The sequence below is a fragment of the Capra hircus genome, chromosome 8 (assembly GCF_001704415.2).
Source record: "Capra hircus breed San Clemente chromosome 8, ASM170441v1, whole genome shotgun sequence".
Lineage (NCBI taxonomy): Eukaryota > Metazoa > Chordata > Mammalia > Artiodactyla > Bovidae > Capra > Capra hircus.
In genome coordinates, this window is record NC_030815.1 from 60,076,840 (window position 1) to 60,098,425 (window position 21,586).

At 40.4% G+C, this 21,586-nt stretch overlaps 1 protein-coding gene across 3 annotated transcripts in view; it reads left to right on the forward strand.

The window, feature by feature from the left end:
- Positions 1 to 21,386, forward strand: part of RECK (reversion inducing cysteine rich protein with kazal motifs) — an 83,640-nt gene extending 62,254 nt beyond the window's left edge. For all 3 annotated transcript variants that reach the window (XM_018052160.1, XM_018052161.1, XM_018052162.1), the window contains 9 exons: positions 3,007 to 3,147; positions 3,979 to 4,167; positions 5,474 to 5,596; positions 7,923 to 8,094; positions 14,757 to 14,949; positions 16,498 to 16,708; positions 17,897 to 17,970; positions 18,805 to 18,960; positions 19,765 to 21,386. In XM_018052160.1, coding sequence (XP_017907649.1) covers positions 3,007 to 3,147; positions 3,979 to 4,167; positions 5,474 to 5,596; positions 7,923 to 8,094; positions 14,757 to 14,949; positions 16,498 to 16,708; positions 17,897 to 17,970; positions 18,805 to 18,960; positions 19,765 to 19,986 — 1,481 coding nt within the window. In that variant the 3' untranslated portion in view covers positions 19,987 to 21,386. The remainder of the gene's footprint in view (positions 1 to 3,006; positions 3,148 to 3,978; positions 4,168 to 5,473; positions 5,597 to 7,922; positions 8,095 to 14,756; positions 14,950 to 16,497; positions 16,709 to 17,896; positions 17,971 to 18,804; positions 18,961 to 19,764) is intronic.

Consider the following 21,586-nt stretch of genomic DNA (forward strand, 5'->3'; position numbering starts at 1 on the left):
TCCCTGGTGGCTCAGTAAAAAGTCTGCCTGCAGTGCTGGAGACCAGGGTTTGATCCCTGGGTTGGGAAGATCTCCTAGAGAAGGGCCTAACAACCCACTCCAGTATTCTTGCCTGGAGAATCTCTGTGGGCTGGTGGGCTATAAGTCCATGGGGTCGCAGAGAGTCAGACACAACTGAGAGACTAAGTACATGTAGTTAAGAGAAGTGTTTAGGCTACCGCTAAGGGGCATTAGTGCTGTGAGCTGGCTCAAACTAGCTTTATTTTCCTGTGTTAAGATAGAATTAAGTTCAGCTGTGAAATAAAACTGCCTTATGACCCAGCAATCCCACCGCTGGGCATACACACTGAGGAAACCAGAATTGAAAGAGACGTGTACCCCAGTGTTCATCGCAGCACTGTTTAGAATAGCCAGGACATGGAAGCAACCTAGATGTCCATCAGCAGATGAATGGATAAAAAAGCTGTGGTACATATACACAGTGGAGTATTACTCAGCCATTAAAAAGAATACATTTGAATCAGTTCTAATGAGGTGGGTGAAACTGGAGCCTATTATACAGAGTGAAGTAAGCCAGAAAGAAAAACACCAATACAGTATACTAATGCATATATATGGAATTTATAAAGATGGTAATGGTAACCCTGTATGTGAGACAGCAAAAAAGACACAGATATATAGAACAGTCTTTTGGACTCTGTGGGAGAGGGCGAGGGTGGGATGATTTGGGAGAATGGCACTGAAACATGCATAATATCATATAAGAAACGAATCGCCAGTCCAGGTTCGATACAGGATGCTTGGGGCTGGTGCACTGGGATGACCCAGAGGAATGGTACGGGGAGGGAGGTGGGAGGGGGGTTCAGGATGGGGAACACATGTATGCCCGTGGCGGATTCATGTTGATGTATGGCAGAACCAATACAATATTGTAAAGCAATTAGCCTCCAATTAAAATAAATAAATTTAAATTAACTAAAAAAAAATAATAAGTTCAACTGCAAATAATAGAACAGATGGAAGCAAAAGAAAGCCCAGAAATAAATAGTCTAGGGCTGTTACAGTGGAATCCAGGTTCCCTTTTCTTTCTCCACCATTCTTAGTACTTGGCTTCCATCATCAAGGTTACTTCTTGTACTTTACCATCACAACATGAATATTTTAATTCTAGCTACCTCGTGTAAGGGAAAACCACCCCTCATTGTATGGGAAGCTGGGAAAGATTTTTTTATCTGTGGGCCCATTGCCAACTTGGTAGTAAGTAAAAAGAAAAGAGTGGGTACTACATTTGCAGTTCACAGTATCCACTATATTTTAATCAAGACAAACAGACTGTGTCCTTAACCTTAGTGACAATTGTAGAAAAAAAGAGAGCATTAGACTAGAATCATAGGCCTCTCTGATTTTAAGCAGATGACTTCTGTGAGCCTCAGCTTCCCTATTTATAAACTGATTGGGCTGGATGAGATAAATTCCATAAGCCCTATACTCTGTTAGCCTTAGAGTCTAAGTCTGGCCTAAAATCAAGTAAGCAAAATGAATGTATTCATAATCCTGGATGCCATTAGAGTAGTCAAATATATGTGTAGACAGAGACTGTTTTCAGTGGGAGGAAACTTAAAGAAATGCTTTTGTTAACATTTCAATACTCTTAAAATATCACACAGAGTTTGCCCTCCATATCCACAGGTTCTGCATTTGCAAATTGAAAATATTCAGGAAAAAAAAACTCCAGAAAGTTCCAAAAAGCAAAATTTGAATGTTGTATACCTGGCAACTACTTACATAGCATTTACATTTTATTTATAACTATTTACATAGTATTTACATTGTATTAGGTATTATAAATAATCTGGAGATAATTTAAAGTACGCAGGAGAGTGTGCTTAGGTTATGTGCAAATACTACACCATTTTATATAAAGGACTTGAGCATTCTCAGAATTTGATATCCATGGGAGTGTTGGAATCAACCCCCCACATATACTGAGGGATGACTATATATTAAGTAAGATTTTTCCTTGGTAGTTATTTAATAAGTTAACCAATATGATCATGGTTTTGGGTCCATCTTACCATAATAAATTATCATTTTTTATGGTGAATGTGCTAAATTATCCCTCTTAGACATAAGCATCTATTTGACCGCCTTATTCAAAATACATGTTACAGTCCATCCCTTTATACTGCTTATTGTTATCTGACTTTTTACTTATATTCATACACACACACGCGCAGAGTCTTTATTTATTGTTTATTTCCTGACCAAAACGTAAACTCTATAGAGACTTGCCTTTTTTGTTCACTTCTGTATCTCCAGAACCTAGAACCTTGCCAGGCATTATCTTAGGCACCCAGTAAATAAACAAATGAATGAATGTTTGTTTATGCTAAATGCACAGTTGATCAGGAAATCTATTTCAATAACTCACTTGAACCATACTTCATGTTGTTGTTCAGTCCCTCAGTAGTGTCCAGTTCTTTGCCACCCCATGGACTGCAGCATGCCAGGCTTCCCTGTCCTTCACTATCTCTCAGAGTTTGCTTAAACTCATGTTTATTGAGTCAATGATGCCAACCAACCATCTCATCCTCTGCCACCCACTTCTGCTCCTGCCCTCTATCTTCCCAGCATCAGGGTCTTTTCTGTTGAGTCAGCTCTTCACATCAGATGACCAAAGCATTGGAGCTTCAGCTTCAGCATCAGTCCTTCCAATGAATATTCAGGGTTGATTTACTTTAGGATTGACTGATTGGATTTCCTTGTTGACCAAGGGACCCTCAAGAGTCTCGTCCAGCACCACAGTTTGAAAGCATCAATTCTTTGGTGCTCAGCCTTCTTTGTGGTCCAGCTCTCACATCAATGCATGACTACTAGAAAAACTATAGCTTTGCCTATACAGACCTCATGAGCTGTCCATTTGTTTCAGATGTCATTAATTCAGACAATTTACAGACCTCTTCTACTCTTTTGGGTGTTTAAACTGATCTGTTTTTGTATTTTCAGGGCCAAGTTCTTTAGGTAACATTGTAGAAGAGGTGACTCATCCTTGTAACCCAAACCCTTGCCCTGCTAATGAGCTCTGTGAGGTAAACCGGAAAGGGTGTCCATCTGGTGATCCCTGCCTTCCATACTCTTGTGTTCAGGGTAAGAGGTGGGGTAGGGTGTGGGATGGGCAAGGGTATGTGCTGCTATTGTTTCTTTATAGCAGTTATCTTTGGAATAAGATTATTTTCTAAATTATCTTTTTCAAATAAACATGTATTATTTATGTAAGCAGAGGAAGACAAAAAATAATTTTCAGTAGTCATTTAGATTGTAAACTTATTTCACTTTCAAAACCAGATTCTCATAATGAGTCATAAGGTTCTTGACAACCAAAGGAAAAAAGAACCTTGGGCTAGTTTTTAAACATGGGAAGTAAAAAGGAAAAAAGTATTAAATAAGCATATCTCAAAGGGCCATTTGTAATATTTGTATAATACTACATCCACTATAGCATCACAATAAATCTTGTTAAAATTAAAAATAAATGGGTTTTCCTTAAGTCCAATCAAGTATTCACTTTTCTTTGAATTTATGATGTGTCTTTATTCCATCACTAAAAGTTTTCTGACCAGATTATTCTAAAATTACTCTCAGTTGCCATGTTACATTTTAAAAAAATCTGTGATTTTAAAATATATTTGATAAGCCTTAAAAATTTTTAAGAACTACTTAACTTACAGCATTTTTGTAAGAACTGTTGCTAACTTTGGGGTATGTGTCCTTTAATCACCACTACTTCACAGACCGAACATGGAATTTTTGTTTGTTAGTGACCAGTGAACCAAAGCAATTCCCTAGTTTAGTGAAAGTTCTATTATGTAATCTTTAGTGGCCACACAGTATCTATAAAACTATGTGAAGTGTATCTGATATCACAAAACAATATCAGGGAACAGTACCAGCTCTCTCAGCTCATTTTTGTCCCTACAGGCTGCAAATTGGGAGAAGCATCTGATTTTATTGTCCGTCAAGGGACACTGATCCAGGTGCCATCATCTGCAGGGGAAGTTGGTTGTTATAAAATTTGCTCATGTGGGCAAAGTGGACTCTTAGAAAACTGTATAGAGATGCACTGTATAGACCTTCAGAAGTCTTGTATTGTTGGAGGAAAAAGAAAAAGTGAGTCTTGAACTGTTTGGGGGGTTTTTTTGTTTTGTTTTTAACACAAGATTAGTTGTATTAACTTGGTAGGGAGAACATTGGATGGGTTCTCACCAGAGAGTAAAAGTCTACAAATCAGATATTCTAGGGAAGAATACTTCAAACTCTATGGAACACAAGGACTTCTAAGGAACCCTCTTAGAAGCCTCATCAAGAAGGGACTACTAACAGCTGATAGTAACTAACACTTACTGAACTCTTAACTGTGTGCCAATACTGTGCTAAATCTTGGCCTGTGTTATCTCGTTAAATCCTCCCAGTTGTTTGATACAGGTACTATGTAAGGAAGCTGATGCTTAGAGAGGTCACCCAGCTAGTAAATGACCAAAGCAGAATTCAGTCCTAGGCCTATTTGACAACAAAGCCCTTGCCCTCCACAGGCAAGGACACAGGTCTGCTCCTTCCCACCCCTTTTGCAACAGTTGTTCTCTGCTTTGCCCCTTTCCCAGAAGTAAAACCCAGAGGTTGATATCATGGAAAGCAAAGGGATGGGAACTACACTGTTGGTTAGGGGTTAGGAGAGAGCACATTAAGAGTACTTCCCTGTTTGATCACCTTCTCTAAAAGTCTGAGGGTCTTGCTTTCTCATTGCTTCCTTAAACCATCTTTTGCTTATAGCCTTTAATAACTCTTCATATCAATATATAACCTCAAAAACTGTGAAAAAAAAATACCACTTTTGAGAATGTGCTCCCCACCCCACCTGCTCATTCTGCTACCTCTACATCCATCCTCCTACCCATCAACTAGAGTAGTTCAGCTTTTATATGCCTCTTGTTCCACTCTTCTGTGTGAGATCTTACTTTAAGAAGAGTACTTTTGACTAAAAAGAGCTTGCAAATTTCTGCTTAGACCAGCAAGTCAGGTATTCATTGCTTAGTCCATATGCTAATTAGCTAAAATGTAACATAGGTACCTTGAATCACAGAAAACATCGGAAGATAAACTCATTCTTCCCATAAACTTTCACTGACTAAATACCTTTTCTGTACAAAAGAACCTGGGATGAGGAATTGAAATCATGCTTTACATGGTAAGATGGGAGAGAATTTGGAGCAGTCTAGTGAGATGAGCATATTAGGGGTTTGGAGGGGATATGGTGGGAGGTCAATATGAAAATACCAGTATTACAAGTTTAATTCCCTAGTTTATATATTCAGAAGTCATCTTTCAAGAATTTCTATTTTAAAACTATGTAATTTTTATTTTTGATTTATTTATAAATTTATGACACAGATCAGTATTTTATTTCTCTTTCTCTTAGGTCATGGAACTTCCTTTAATGTCGACTGCAATATCTGTTCTTGTTTTGCTGGCAATTTGGTGTGTTCTACCCGCCTGTGTCTCAGTGAGCACAGCTCAGAAGATGACCATCGTACCTTCACAGGTAACCGTGGTCATCCAGCAGCTTTCCTCATCCTCTGTACCCATTCTCCCTTGAAGGCAGCATCTCATTAACTGCAAATGTGCACAGTAAAGTAAATACATAACCTGAGAGCAAGGTACTTTGCTCTCTGGATCACTTCCTCCTCTATAAAGTGAAGGCATTAAAGTAAGTGGTTTCTTAAGGTCCTTTTGGAATTCCATAAGTCAAAAAGAACGGGGCCAGTGATTGTATAGTTTTAGTTAAATGGAAGTTTTCCACCTGCTGAAATACCCATTTACCCCTACCATTATAGTCTAAAGTGTCCATGTATTTTGTAAATTTGCTTCTGTGTTTGTTTTTTTTAACCATGTTCTTCCTTGTCCTACCGTGGCTTACTGGATTCATATAGGCAGGGACCTCTATAAACAAAGCTACTGGAAGAAAAAGTAAAGACTATTTCTCCCAATCTAGATATAAAATCTAGAATTTAGATATGTCAAGTCTGGGAGTTTTCTGGAATGTTGAAGGGTGATAACAATAGCAAGACAAAGACAAAGGTTGTAAACACCTTACATAGATTCCTTCCATTCGTATCTCCTTAGGGAGGGGGGAAACAGGGAAGTAACTTGGGAAATTATTGTAATTTTGAAACTTAATTTTTATGAACAGTTATGCTTCTGGTATTACGCTCACATCAGCCACAGTAAGTGACAAGGTTAGTGAGATGAGATGCTCTTTTCTTGAGTAGAAACTCCAGTTGTCAACAACAAGAGCATAGTTGCCAGTATTCACTGAAAGTGAAAGTGAAGTCGCTCAGTCGTGTCCGACTCTTTGTGACCCCATGGACTGTAGCCTATCAGGCTCCTCTGTCCATGGGATTTTCCAGGCAAGAGTGCTGGAGTGGATTGCCATTTCCTTCTCCAGGGGATCTTCCCAACCCAGGAATCAAAACCCGGTCTCCCGCACTGCAGGCAAACGCTTTACCATGGGAGCCCTCAGGGAAGCCCCTCAGGGAAGCATAGTTGCCAGTATTCACTGGTATCTGCTTTTTTCCCAAATCTGGTTCTGGGCAAAGAGGAGTTAGGTAGTTGCCCTTAAACCATTTCTTGCTGTTGCAGCAGCAGCTTGACTCTTGAGTTGGTATTACACGTGGAATAGGGTAGGAAGAGAACAGAATAGGATTTACCAACCTTGTATCTCCAGCACACTGGAAATAAAAGGGAGATCAGAAACAAGAAGTGAACGCACACTGATGGGGAAGTAGAGGCAGGACCAGCTCCAACCCATCCTCTATCCACCCTAATGAGAACCAGGGTTTGCTACTTTATTGTCTTGTTGTTTGTTTGTATCCTTTATCTGCTGTGCTCTGATGAAGACAATTCATTCTGCCTAGAGAAACTGAAAAATGATGTGGGATGAGAAATGAACTAAAGATTTACAAGGAAGACTTTTACTTATTTATTTACATCACAATGTTTTCAGAAGTTGAAGTTTACAACTAGCAGGACCCTCTTTCCCTGTAGTGTGTAGCCCCTCATGTCCTGGAATAAGTTACATTAATGAGTATTTAATGGGATTTCCCTGGTAGTCCAGTGGTTAGGACTCCACACTTTCACTGTTGAGGGCCTGGGTTCTATCCCTGGTCGAGGAACTAAAATCCCATAAGGCATGCAGCACACACACAAAAAAAAGACTATTTAGCTAGCAGATTCTAAGGAGATTTTACTGGCCACAAAGTATACGCATTTGCGGGGACTCAGATAGGGCCCCAGTCCACACAGGACTCAGAAGGAGATGTTCATAAAAATTCTTAAGTTTTAAGTTACAATAACTTCCCAAGTTACTAACTTCTTGTTCTTCCCGCCTCCCTAAGGAGGGGAAAGAAGCTATGTGAGGCATTTACAACCTTCATTCTTTGTCTTGTCTTTTGGTATTATCCTTGAACATTCTGGAAATCCCCTAAACCAGAATCAAACATCTAAATCCCAGATTCTGTATATCAGATTGGGAGAAATGTTCTTTACCTTTCCTACCCATAGTATAGTTTGCAAGGATCTCTACCTCTGGGATCAAGATCTGGAAGCCCTCAGTTAGCAGGCAATAAATGGAACAAAGGAAAGTCGTTGTGCAGACAAATGGCTTTTCAGAACCTTCCCACCTTTAAAAACAGAGATGAGAGGATATCCCCCCTTGCATACAGCTCCCGCTCCTCCCCCAACCCCCCTGACCTAATGTTAAATTCTGTTTTAACCTGAGACCTCTGGCTGCTTGTCAGTGGTTTACCTTAATTAGAAAACAGAGGAAGGGGCCATACAAGAGCAATCGCTGAGGTGCTCTCCCCCTCCAGGTCTGCCCTGCAACTGTGCAGATCAGTTTGTCCCCGTTTGTGGGCAGAATGGACGCACTTACCCCAGCGCCTGCATTGCTCGCTGTGTGGGCCTCCAGGACCATCAGTTTGAGTTTGGATCATGCATCTCAAAGGATCCATGTACTCCTAATCCCTGCCCAAAAAACCAAAGGTAAGTCAAATGCCTCCTTGTCTTTTTCAACTGAAGGTTTCTCTATACCAGACAGTAAAAATACAAAGATGAATTAAGATACTCTCTCCCCTGAGAAGTTAGAGTCTCAAGGGAAAGATCCAGGTAAAGCTGCTTGGTGATATGCTGTGATTGGGGGCCCAGAGGTCAAGCAGTTGACACAGCCTGGAGGAACCTGAGAAAGCCTCTAGAGCATGTGGTAGTTAGCTGGGAAAACGAGGAGGAGACTGCCAGCAAGGTTTATGGTAGAGGAAAAGTGGTATTCATGAAGGCAGAGGGAGTAACCAGAGCAAATCTCTTGGCTGCTAATGAGAGAGCATGGTGTATGCCAGAAGCTAGACCAGTTCTGTAAGACAGAAACAAAGTGTGAGGCAAGGAGAAGCGGCAGCTAAGACAAGAGAAATGGATGCATTCTTATTATTAGCTACTGATGCCTGGTAGTAATAGAAAATAGTCTACTTAAAACCTGCCTCCGCTGTACAGATCGAACATGAGAAATCTCTGGAAGTGCACTTTCAGTATTTTATGAAGTTATTTGTTTAGGGACTCCTCTCTCTGTTGCTTCCTCAGGAGCTCAGAGTGCAGTTGACGTCACCTTAATGATGGATTTCTGCTTGTGATGGTCGCAGGTGAAGGGTACTGCTGATTCTCTTAGGTTTCAAGCTTCTGGAATTGAAGTTTTCACTGACTGCCTCAGAGAGCTGAGTAAGACACGTCCCAGCACCACAGTCCTTGCCTTTTGAAGGTTTTGTGGAGAATAAGCAATTGCTTCTCCATCCCGAAAACCTTGGTGCAGTATGAAGGGAGAGAAAGAAAAATTTTCTCTTGTGTTAAATTTATTTTAACAAATTTAAATTCTCTTTTACCAAAGAGAATTGGTCCCTGTCTAGCAAAGTTTACGTCATGAAAACTAAGCCCAAAGAGTTGTTCTGCAAAGAAGATAGAGTGTTATGCATAAGAAAACATGATAAATAAATCAAAAGTATAATATAGTTGTGTTGGGATATAGAATTGAAAGTTGTTTTGGTATCTGTTTATCTGTTTGCTTCCTTCTATTTGGTAACCTTTCTGAATAAGATTGACTTGCTTTTATAATAAAACCACAAATCTCAAAAATGGGAAGGCCTGGCTGGATATAATACAAAATCAATATAAAAGAACAGTTTGAAAAATACAACTACATGAAAATGAAGTTTTTCTGCATGGTAACAAATGAAAAACTAAGAGAAATCTTAAGAGAAAAGGATTTCAGTACAATCTCTGATAATATAAAGAACCCCTACAAATCAATATGAAAAAGATGAACAACTTAATATATTAATAAAAATAGACAAAGATCTATAACCAGTGGAAAATGGACCAAGGACATAAACATAGGAAAAGAAATACAAATGCTTCTTAAACACTTAAAAAGATGCTTTTATTAGTTGGGGGGAGTAACTCTAGCTACTGTATACAAACCCCCAAATATCAGTACTTCTACGTGGTGGAAGTTCAAATACAGTCCATTTGGATTGTCAGCAGGTGCCTTTCCACATGTGATTCAGAAACTTAGGATCTTTCCATCTAGCAACTCAGCCAGTTCCTATAGCCTCTAGTCCTCCTCTGTCAGGCAAATAAGAGAAGGGAGATGATGGAGGTTGCTCCTGAAAAGCTTTTATAGGCCAAGTTAAAATTCATCTCTACTTCTAGCCACATTCCATTGTCTAGAACTTATTCATTTGGCCAACACTTCCAGGGAGACTGGGGAAATATAATCCAGATGTATGCCCAGGAAGAAAATTAAATGAATTTGATGAATGAGCTCTAGCCGATCTACCACAATGCTTAACCTCTCTCATATTAAGAGAAATATAAATTAAAACTACAGTTGTGTACCATTTTCCATCTACCAGATTGGTAAAGATAAAAAAGTTTGATAACAAAATATAGGGAAATAGGCACTCCCATACAAGAGAGGATTGGGGCAAAGACTGGTACCTCCTCTATGGAGGGCAGTTTGGCCAAGCATATCAAAATTTTAAGTGCACATGCTCTTTGAATCAGCATGTATAAATGCTTGTTCTTATATAAAATATCTCTGGAAGAATGAATAAGAAGTTGGTAATAAGTGATTACCTCCAGGGAGGGTGGCTGAGATACAAAGAATAGGCAGGAGACTTACTTTTCATTATATACAGTTTTGTCTTTTCATTTTCTCCATGGGCTTGTATTATCTGTTCAAAAAATAGTTGTTTAAAAAATAGAAATTTGAAAATAAATGAAGTCATATTCATTCATCAAGTATCTCCTGTTGTACTGGTCTTTCTAAACACTAAGACACAGTAGTCAACAAGACCAAGTCCCTGCCCTGATAGTGTTTATTGTAATTTGTTGCCCCCTCCCTGATTCTCACCCCTTTCCTGTTGATCCTCTTATTTCTGTGTATTCAAATTAGTAATGTTTTTCCTTCCAAAATTACCAAATTTCTCGTGATATTCTTTGTCCTCATTCCTTCATGTTAATAGATAGTGAAGTTCTAATCTTCTTTTTCATTTCTCTTCAAATGCCTTAAATTTCTATAAAATTATAACTTAATGCATTCCAATTTCTTTCTTCTAGTTTTTTTGAGATAGACTTGACATGTAGCCCTGTATAAGTTTAAGGTGTACAGCACAATGGTTTGATTTACATGCATCATGAAATAACTACCACAGTAAGTTTAGTGAACATCTATCATCTTGAAGAAATAGAAAAAAAATTTCTTCTTGGTGCTAAGAGCTCTTGGGATTTAGTCTCTTAATAACTTCCATATGTAACTCTCAGCAGTGTTAATTATATTTATCATGTTGTACATTACATCACTATGTTATAACTAGAAGTTTGTTATCTTTCGACTCAGTTCAGTTCAGTTCAGTCATTCAGTCATGTCCGACTCTGCCACCCCATGGACTGCCAGCACGCCAGGCTTCCCTGTCCAATTGTCACCAACTCCCGGAGCTTTCTCAAACTCATGTCCATTGAGTTGGTGATGCCATGCAACCATCTCATCCTCTGTTGTCCCCTTCTCCTCCTGTCTTCAATCTTCCCCGGAATCAGGGTCTTTTCCAATGAGTCGTTTCATCACATCAGTTCTTTCAATGAATATTAAGGACTGATTTTCTTTAGGATTGACTGGTTGGATCTCCTTGCAGTCCAAGGGACTTTCAAGAGTCTCCTCCAACAGCACAGTTCAAAAGCATCAATTCTTCAGCACTTAGCTTTCTTTATGGTCCAAATCCCACATCCATACATGACTGCTGGAAAAACCATAGCTTTGACTAGACAGACTTTTGTTGGCAAAGTAATGTCTCTGCTTAATATTCTGTGGTTGGTCATAGGTTTTCTTCTAAGGAGCAAGCGTCTTTTAATTTCATGGCTGCACTCACCATCTGCAGTGATTTTGGAGCCAAAAAAATAAAGTCTGTCACTGTTTACATTGTTTCCCCATCTATTTGCCATGAAGTGATGCGGCCAGTTGCCATGATCTTTGTTTTCTGAATGTTGAGTTTTAAGCCAACTTTTTCCACTCCTCTTTCACTTTCATCAGGAGGCTCTTTAGTTTCTCTTTACTTTCTTCCCTAAGGGTGATTTCATCTGTATATCTGAGTAAGTAAAGTCACTCAGTTGTGTCCGACTGTTTGCGACCCCGTGGACTGCAGCCCACCAGGCTCCTCAGTCCATGGGATTCTTCAGGCAAGGATACTGGAGTGGGTTGCCATTTCCTTCGCCAGGGGATCTTCCCGACCCAGGGATCGAACCCAGGTCTCCCGGATTGGAAGCAAATGCTTTAACCTCAGTCTTGATTCCAGCTTGTGCTTCATATAGTCCGGCATTTCTCATGATGTACTCTGCATTTAAGTTAAATACACAGGGTAACAATATATAGCCTGACGTACTCCTTTCCCAATTTGGAGCCAGTCTGTTGTTCCATGTCTGGTTCTGACTACCTTCATCTAAGTCTCCCTCCCCTCACCCTTTGTCTCTGACAACCACATATCTGATCTTTTCCTTTGAGTTTGTCTGTTTTAAAGTATAATTGACCTACAACTCTGTGTTAGTTCCTGGTATAAACATAGTGATTCAGTATTTCTATACATTTTGAAGTAAGTTTAGTTACTATCTTTCACCATATAAGGATATTACATAATTATCAACTCTGTTTTCCATACTGTACATTTCATACCTATGATTCATTTATTGTGCAACTGGAATTTTGTACGTCTTGGTCTTCCACACCAATTTCTCTCCTCTCCCCATTCTCCTCCCCTCTGGCAATCACCTGTTTGTTCTCTGCATCTACATATAGATACATTCCTTTACTATGTTTGTTCATTTCATTTTTTATAGTCCACATATAACTGAAATCTGTCTTTCTCTGTCTTATTTCACTTTAGCATAGCACTCTCTAGGTCCATCCATGTTGTAACAAGATTTCATTCTTTTCTATAACTGAATAATATTCCATCCTGTGTGTGCACATGGGTGGCATCCATCACATGCACACAGAAGGGTTTCCTTTTCTCCACATCTTCATCAAGACTTATTTGTTGTCTTTTGGATAATAGTCATTCTGACAGGTATGAGGTGATGTCTCATTGTGATTCTGATTTGCATTTCCCTGGTTACTAAGGATGTTGAACATCTTTTCCTGTGCCTTTTAGCCATCTGTATGTCTTCTTTGGGAAAATGTCTCTTCACATCCTCTGCCCATGGCTTGATTGGTTGTTTAGGGTTAGGAGTTTTTTTGTTTGTTTGTTTGCTTGCTTGCTTGTTTTGATGTTGAGTTCTTTGAGTTCTTTGCATATTTAGGATATTAACCCCTTACCGCATATATCTTTTGCAAATATATTCTCCCATTCAGTAGGCAGCCTTTTCATTTTGTTGATGGTTTTCTCTGCTGTGCAAAAGCTTTTTAGTTTGATGTAGTCAACGTTTGTTTATATTTGCTCTTGTTTCCCTTGCCTGAGGAGACATACCTAAAAAATATTACTAAGACTAATGTCAGGGAGCATACTGCCTGTGTTTTCTCCTAGAAGTGTTATGGTTTCAGGTTTTACATTTAAGTCATCAATCCATTTTGAATTTATATTTGTGTATGGTGTGAGAAAGTGGTCCAGTTTGATTCTTTTACATGTAATTGTCCAGTTTTCCCAACACAATTTATTGAACAGACTCTCTCTTACCCATTGTATATTCTTGCCTCCTTTGTCATAGATTAATTGCCCATAAAAATGTGGGTTTACTTCTGGACTCTCTGGTTTGTTCGTTGATCTGTGTGTCTGTTTTTGTGCTAGTACCATATGGTTTGATGGCTATAGCTATGTAGTATAGTTTGAAATCAGGGAGGGCTCTTTTCTTCTTTCTCAAGATTGTTTTGGCTATTCAGGAACTTTTGTTTTTCCATACAAATTTTATAATTATTTGTTCTAGTTCTATGAAAAATGCTATTTGTATTTGATAGGGAGTGCATTGGATCTATAGATTACCTTGGGTAACTGTCATTTTTAACAATAGTTCTTCTAATCCATGAGCATAATATACCCTTCCACCTGTTTGTGTTGTCTTCAGTTTATTTTATCAGTGTATTATAGTTTTCCTTAGTTATTTGTGCTTATAAATTGGATTGTTTTCTTAATTTGTCTTTACATACATACTAATTTTAAATTTCATCAGAAAAGGTAGCCATAGGTAGTAGTAGTGGAGGTGGTGGTGGTAATTGCGTGTAAAAAGAAGTAATTTCCTTTGAAATTATATGATGTTAGCTAATATATTCTTCCCCTTTTATGTTATAGATGAATATTTGTGTATCCTATTATTTTAAATACCCCGTAAAAGTTAAACATTTTCTTAGGTCTTGTCTTCTTATAGAAAATTATAAATACCCTTTATAGAAATGAGACAGGCAAAGAAGTCTAAAGAAGAAAAGAACCATCCTCCCTACCCCCTCTGAAGAAGTTCAGAGATTGAGAATGAAGCCAGATCCGGGTATTACTAGGAAAACCCAGCTTCATGGGGTGGCATTCTCTCAGTGATTCACAACCAGCCAGCATCAGGTCCTCAGCCTTATAAACACAGAAGCCTGAAATTTTCAGCATATGCTGTGAAGTTTTCTCTTAAGATAGACTCATATTAGCCAAGCTGATAATTAAGTCCCTGAAAAATGCTTCATCTATTATTGATAAGAATGCCTCTAGCATTGGACCCTGACCTGTCTGGTGGTCTCGTATCATGCCTCTTCCACCCCGAGCACCCTTTGCTTCTGCCCTCAGGGCCCCCTGCCCTCTCCCCCAGCACCACAGTGTCTGGGGCATCACATGCTTGCTCTGCTACTCCCTCTGACTGGCAGGCCTTCCTCCTCGGGGCTCCACCTCCTCCATGAGCTTTCTCCAGGCTCCCCAATCAGAATGACTCATTCTCATGAGCATTTGGCATGTGGTTTTCTACCTGAGGGCCTGCTTTACATGCATGCTCGACTCCCCAGTCTCCATAAGCTCTCAGGCACAGGGACTGTTTCTGATTGCTTTCTTACTTTCTCTTCAGCCTCCCGTGCCCCACCACTGCCTGCCAGCCCCGCTATAGTCTCTTACAACATTGACTCATGGTGCTGCATTTGTGTTTTTCAGATGCGTACCCAAACCACAAGTCTGCCTGACGACATTTGATAAATTTGGATGTAGCCAATATGAGTGTTTGCCAAGACAGCTCACCTGTGACCAGGTCCGAGATCCTGTTTGTGATACAAACCACATGGAGCACAGCAATCTCTGCACTTTGTACCAGAGAGGGAAAAGCCTCTTATACAAAGGCCCGTGCCAGGTACTACTGTTGGCCTGACAAGCCCAAGTACACTGAGCATGAAATCAGCTTATGATCTTTTACATGTGGATCAGCAGTGAGACCCCCATTGAGGGTCTTCTGTGAATCCCATCAAGTCGAGAGCACTCAGTCCTCTATCAAAAATGAACCATCTCAGGCTGGCTTTTCCTCCTAACACTGGAGGGCCCCCTTGCTCATGACCCTTTGCACCTCTAGTGTACAGAGCAAAAAGAGAGGCTTCTTGACACCAACCACTAGAAAAGAATTTAAAGCCTTGCACCCCTGGCATGAGTCAGCAGCATCTTCACTTCCCCTAGTTCTGTGGGCCCAGAGCTGTTTCGTTAGAAAACCGCACAAACAAAACTAATAAAAAAGAAAGAAAACAGCCCAAGAAGAATGTGAGGGAAAACAACCAAGAAAAGAGCTTTTCCCCCACTCTTTCCACTGAAGATCTACCCAAGGTCCTGAAAACTGACTGAAAACTTCTCTAAAATTTAATGTCTTTTTTTAAGATATTTTTTAGATTTATTTAGAATTTTATATTTACTTAGTATAATTTACAAAATTAGGCTTTGTCTTATATAATTCTTTCTGTATTTACTTTTAATTGAAGGATAATTGCTTTACACCGCTGTATTGGTTTCTGCCACACATCGACATGAATCAGCCATGGGTATACATATGTCCTGTCTCTTGACCTTCCCTCTCACTTCCCACCCCTTCCCACCTAATATATATAATTTATTTTATTTTAAAACTTTATGTCTTCATCAGTTTACTTTAGTCTTTGAGGGTTATGAAATTGGTATTCATGTCAAAAAATAACCCTGAGGACAACCCCACTGACACACCAGTGATCTGTGTGCTGGGCCGTCTGCCTGGAGGAAGCCCAGCCTTGGACCAGCAATCCCTGCCCACAGCCGGCTGACACCTGACATGCTGGCTTCTCCTTTCCTGGTTTTCACTGAAGAAAAGTCCCTTCAGCTCATCTCCCTGGGCTTGTTTCCCCTTAGAGCTTATGTTCTAAGTGCACTGATACCTTTACTCTGAATTCCCTCTTGTTGGTCCCTCTTCCTGGCTTCAGGTTTTCTCTTACATGTTCTGCATGGATGCAGAGTCCGTCTGCTCTCCTCATCTCTCCTCTCTTCCCTCTCTATCCTATTGTTCAGTCGCTAAGCCGTGTCTGACTCTGCAACCCCATGAAGCAGTGTGAAATGATAAGGCCTCTGAATTTGCATCAAGATTGGTCTTGTTTTCTTCTAACAGGCTCTTCTGGAATAGTGGAAGTCAGGAGGAAGGGAGGCTTTTTATCTCATATCAGTTCTCAGAGAATGAACACCCAGGTTCCTGAGAGGCTGAGAAAAGTAGTCTCTTCAGTCAGTCTTGGGATGGTCCTGTTGCCCCTAACCCCACGCCCTGTTTAGCAGCCTTTTCAATGTCCAAGAATTTATACTGTCTTTTCTCCTTCTTGAAAGTAGGGAGACCTATTCTTGGTTAGGAAAAGTGCCCCATAGAAGTTTACAGCTAAGTATGCTTTCTTGCCCTCAGCCTTTTTGCAGGGCCCCGGAGCTCATCTGTGGGCACAACGGGGAGACCTACAGCAGCGTGTGTGCTGCCTACTCGGACCGGGTGGCCGTCGATTACTATGGGCCCTGCCAGGCTGTTGGGGTCCTCTCCGAGTACGGTTCTGTGGCTGAGTGTGCTGCTGTGAAGTGTCCTTCACTCTCAGCGACTGAGTGCAAACCCATCATCCCACCTGGTAGGCTGGCAGTGCCGGGGGTGGGGCAGGGGTGGGATTGGGAGGATTTGCTTATCTGTCTTCAGAGAGTGAGTCACTAAAAATAAAGCTGACTTAAGTGTGTTTAAACTTCTCAGAAAGTCTTGACTCCACCTAATGCTAATTGGATGCATTTCTCTGGGCCGACTGTAATAAGTAGTGGATCTATCTTAGACATCATCTGGTCTAGTGGTTTTAAAACAATATGGAAAACTTATTTCAGTCTTACCTCAAGCACCAATAGATAAACAGCAATATTTAACTGCTAGAATTATGGTTATTAGTTCAAAGGCATAATGTTTGCCTGTTATAAATTTAATGAATAAATGATTGGACATTAATGAACAATTGAAGTATTTTTGATGAACACAAACATTTTAAATTGAGAAAAACAAGATAGTTGTTGTCTTAGACTGGCCTTAACGTCTAATTGAATTGTTTCAGTTGCATATAATCAAGAAGTCTTGTTTCAAACAGGCTATTATAAGCAGTAACAGTTTTCAAACAGCTTACCTTTCAGTTTCATACTCTTCGGTTAAGCAGAGGTAGCAGAAGAGGCTTTATCCCAAGTCTGCACAGAACAGACTACCTGGAGTCTAACAAGTTCATTCCTCTGTCCAGAAACTCAGCAAATGTTTCTTGAGCATCTGCTATGTCCTAGACAAGTGTCTAGGTGCTAGGGGCACAGCAGTGAGCGAACAAAGCCTCTTTCCTCCTGGAGACCATGGTCTGGCATGTTATTATTGTTTTTTTAACAGTTAAATAACTTTTAAAATTCAGTTTGAATCAAACACCCATGGGCTCTCTGAAACACTTGCTCCTGTGTTTTGCCGACAAGAAACAGTTGCCTGGGACCACACAGTGAGCTCTGGGTAGGGCAGGGTCTAGGCCCCGAGTCTCTGGAAAGGCCAGCTCTCCCTGTGCTGCCTGCAGCCGCAGCTGCCCCGCCTGAGACGTGGCGCAGGAAAGCAGGAGTGGAGGAAGGATTTTGGTAGATGTGTAGATCATTAGACTCCAGGTTGATCAGGGAAGATATCTGAAAGCGCAGTCATCAGGAAGGACTTTGGTAACTTTCCCAGCACAAAAGGAAGGGCTGGTAATTTCACCAACTATTTTGAATTTTCTTTATTTCTAATTCTGAACACAAACAGAATGGTTTCTGTTATACAGGTGCTTGTTGCCCATTATGTGCTGGAATGTTAAGAGTTTTGTTTGACAAAGAAAAACTGGATACTATTGCTAAGGTAAGTTGCTTTATGTGCCATGTACTATTGAAACCTTATTAATGAACTTGTCAGTAATCATACAGACAGAATGTGTCATCCCTTTCATAGATGAAGAAACTAATTTGCAGAGGAACATCTTGCCCAAGGCCATACAGTAGCTCCCAATCAGGAGGACTGGGCTTTAAGCTCAGGGCATCTGCCTCCCCATCCTGTGCTCCTTCCCTGTACAGCCTGGCTGTGCAATGACCTTGCTCTACAACCAGGTAGCCTGCACTTGCTTAAAAAAGGTCTCCCGCCAGCACAGTGAGCAGAGTGAGGGCTGGAGCCAGAGCCAGGCAGCCAGCAGCTGGTAGACTCCCAGATAGTTTAAAGGTTGCCCGCCCTCAGGTGGTCCCCATTCCTCTGGGGGTATGTCCAGAATCGACCATCTTCCCGTGATGGTTTTGCCCCTTTTCCTTTTTTGTACCGTTACTTTTGCTGCTTACTCTTGTGAAGATGAGATTGCAGAAGTGTAGCAACCAACACCTGCCACTACCTAAAAAAATTACACCCGTTTCAATGAAAACAACTGTATTTTTACAGGAAGGCTTTAATTATTTCCCCATGGCGTCCAACTCAGAACTGTCCCTTAAAAAGTGCTCCTGGTGAGAGTGTTTATGTCAGCCAGAAAACTCAGCAGTCAGAAAAAACGCTACTGGAATGGGTTCTGTGGATTTTTAGAATTCATCCAGCAAGACCCTGCCCCACACTTAGGATTAAAAGAGCCTTCTTGTTTTAGGCAAGGTAACAAGGAAGCTTAGGCAGTAGTAAGGAATTCTTCTTTCAGGTAATAGAATTGTTTTCTCTTTCTAGGTTACAAACAAAAAGCCAATCACAGTTCTGGAAATACTTCAGAAGATCCGCATGCACGTGTCTGTCCCACAGTGTGACGTGTTTGGGTACTTCAGCATTGAGTCAGAAATTGTGATCCTTATCATTCCTGTGGACCATCATCCAAAGGCTTTACAGGTGAGGTCAGCATGCGTCGTGCAGCCATCCTGTCACATTGAATTGGGAGGAAAGCTTGGCAGCTCTGAGGACAGAGCTGCTCCAGGGGAGGGGCTTCCAATAGAATGCGGGGGGGGGGGGGGGGGGGAGGTGCATGTGCTGTGACTCAGAAGGTGCAGACAGGAAAGGTATCTGCTCATCTTGCAGATGAGACGGTTGAGGCCCAGGGAGGGCAGGGACAGATGCCAGCCACTCAGTGACAAGGCCAGGCCTGTCTCCCAAGGGCTGTGCTCCTACTGGGGAGGAGGAGCCCACCAGAACTGATCTAATGGGCCCCGAGTTTTCTTCCTCATAATCTAGAGGTGAACCTCACTCAGGAGGCACAAGTTTCAGCATCAACATAGGAAGGTCCCAGTGACGGGAGTGAATACAGCGGTTTCTAAGCTGCCACAGTGAGGAAGCTCATTCTGTCTCAGCGCTCTCTTCTCCTCCTGATGTGTAGGTGGCCCTGGAGAGGCCAGTCCCTGTGACTGTGTTTAAGCATGAAAAGATAATGTCTAAACGTGAAGAAGGGGTGAACAGGATTGTGGGGAAAGAAAGGGCAGCGGCTGTGTGGGTCATAGCTTTTTTTTAAAATTTGATTTCCATTGATGCTGTTATTATTTGTGTAATAAATTAAGACTTTATTAGAATATTACTTTGCTAAAAAAAAGGATAAAGAGAAGACGTATTCCGTGTGTTGGGATATATGTGGAATTTGTCTGACTTGACCTTTTTCGTGGGTTCTGTGACTTATATTAAAAGGATCTGATTATCCTCTCCCAGATTGAGGCCTGCAATAAGGAAGCAGAGAAGATCGAATCTCTTATCAACTCTGACAGCCCCACTCTGGCGGCCCACGTCCCTCTGTCTGCCCTGGTCATCTCCCAGGTGCAGATCTCCAGCAGCATGCCCTCAGCCGCCCCAAGGGCCTGGCCTCCCCATCACTCCCGCCTCTTCCTCCTCAGCCTGGGCCTCACCTTCCACAGGGTCTGGAGACAAAACTGATGCCCATGAAAACTGCAAAATAGTCCTTGATCTAATTTTCTTACTTTGGAAAAAACATATAGGACTGCTGGTTTGTAGTTGAATAGTGGCCAAGGCAAAGCACTTGTTACCTCTAACCTCTGTTCACCATACAGTATTTTTCTTAATTACCAGTATTAGTAAGGATTTTGCCTTGTTTCTACAAGTGTTACAATATATTCTTCCAAATACTAAGGAAAAGAGGATGTTTCCTTCTGGTGGATCACTGACTGCCTTACAATTTACATTTTGCTCGTTAGATGGGTCCCCCACCCAAAACAAATTATATATCATTGATAAATGAGATGATCACTTTTTAGAAAGACAGCTCACTTTAACTATGGACTTCGTATCACAGAAACTTCATTTCAGAGTTCTTCCGGTATTAAGGTGCCCCTAGTGTGTGTGTGTTTGTTTACAGATAATTCCCTACTCTGTCTAGAAGTGAGGAGTCACAGTGAAGAGCCACTGTATTAGAGTATGAGAAAAAGATAAGGCATCTTTGGAATTATCATATAAGTCATCAGGCAAATTTAATTTATAGAAATCTAATTCAGAATCCATTTAATGTGTTAAGTAAGCAAAAGTAGGCTAAGTAAATGGCACTCACATGATATATTGTACCTAAGTGATAGTCTCAGTGGTTCTTAAAGTGTGTCTGTGACTTCTGTGAAAGGGAGAAGTTATATTGCATCAAAGCATCTTGTATTATGCATTTTTATATTAACAGATGTATATCTTTTGGTATCATCCAAGTTAAATGTTGAGTTTTTAAACATTAACCTTTAAACCAATTGCTGCTACTTATGTAATTGCCAAAAAGTGAAATAATTAGTAGTTCATGTAAATAATACATGATTTTTCTATTTTATTATGAAGAAGGTGAATAGCCATATTTGTAAAATGACAATCATGTGTGTTAACCCAGTACTTTCCGTTCATGAAGATACATTTGTTTTTTGTGATATGCACAATGTAGGTAAGTGTTCTGTTTTTCTTTTTTGATACAGATTTATAAAGAAGTGTGGTTTATATATTTAAAAGTGTCAATCTAAGTATTAAAATGTTTGCATGTTGTCTAAGAAATTGAATACTTTGAATGTGTTTCACAGTTTTAAATAAGCTATTCAGTGTAATACTTCTTGTTTATATGCACCTAAACTTAGAATTTACATGAAGTGTTTTTCTCAGTGTTATATATATGTACCCTCTGAAAGATATAGGGTTATGCTTATTATACCAAAATGTTGTTTAAAAGTGGGCACTTAAAGCTTTCAGAATTTCTCAGTGCTGATGTAGCATGTTTGTTGCAATTGCTATAAATCTCTTCAATGCAATATACTGGAAAGCTTTTCTATTTTAATAAAATAATTTTATATGATTATGTGTATTTCTAAGCAAAGTGCACATTTACAATGAAACTACTGATCACTCTTCAGTGAGCCATGTCCTTTGCTCTGAATAAGAAGTTATGGGAGTGTGATTACTTCAAAAGTGGGAAAACAGAGCAGCTGGGACAGAGCTGGTGAGAACAGACCCTGGCATGTTCTTGGCAGAAGGGTCAAGGACAAAGACCCTGGCT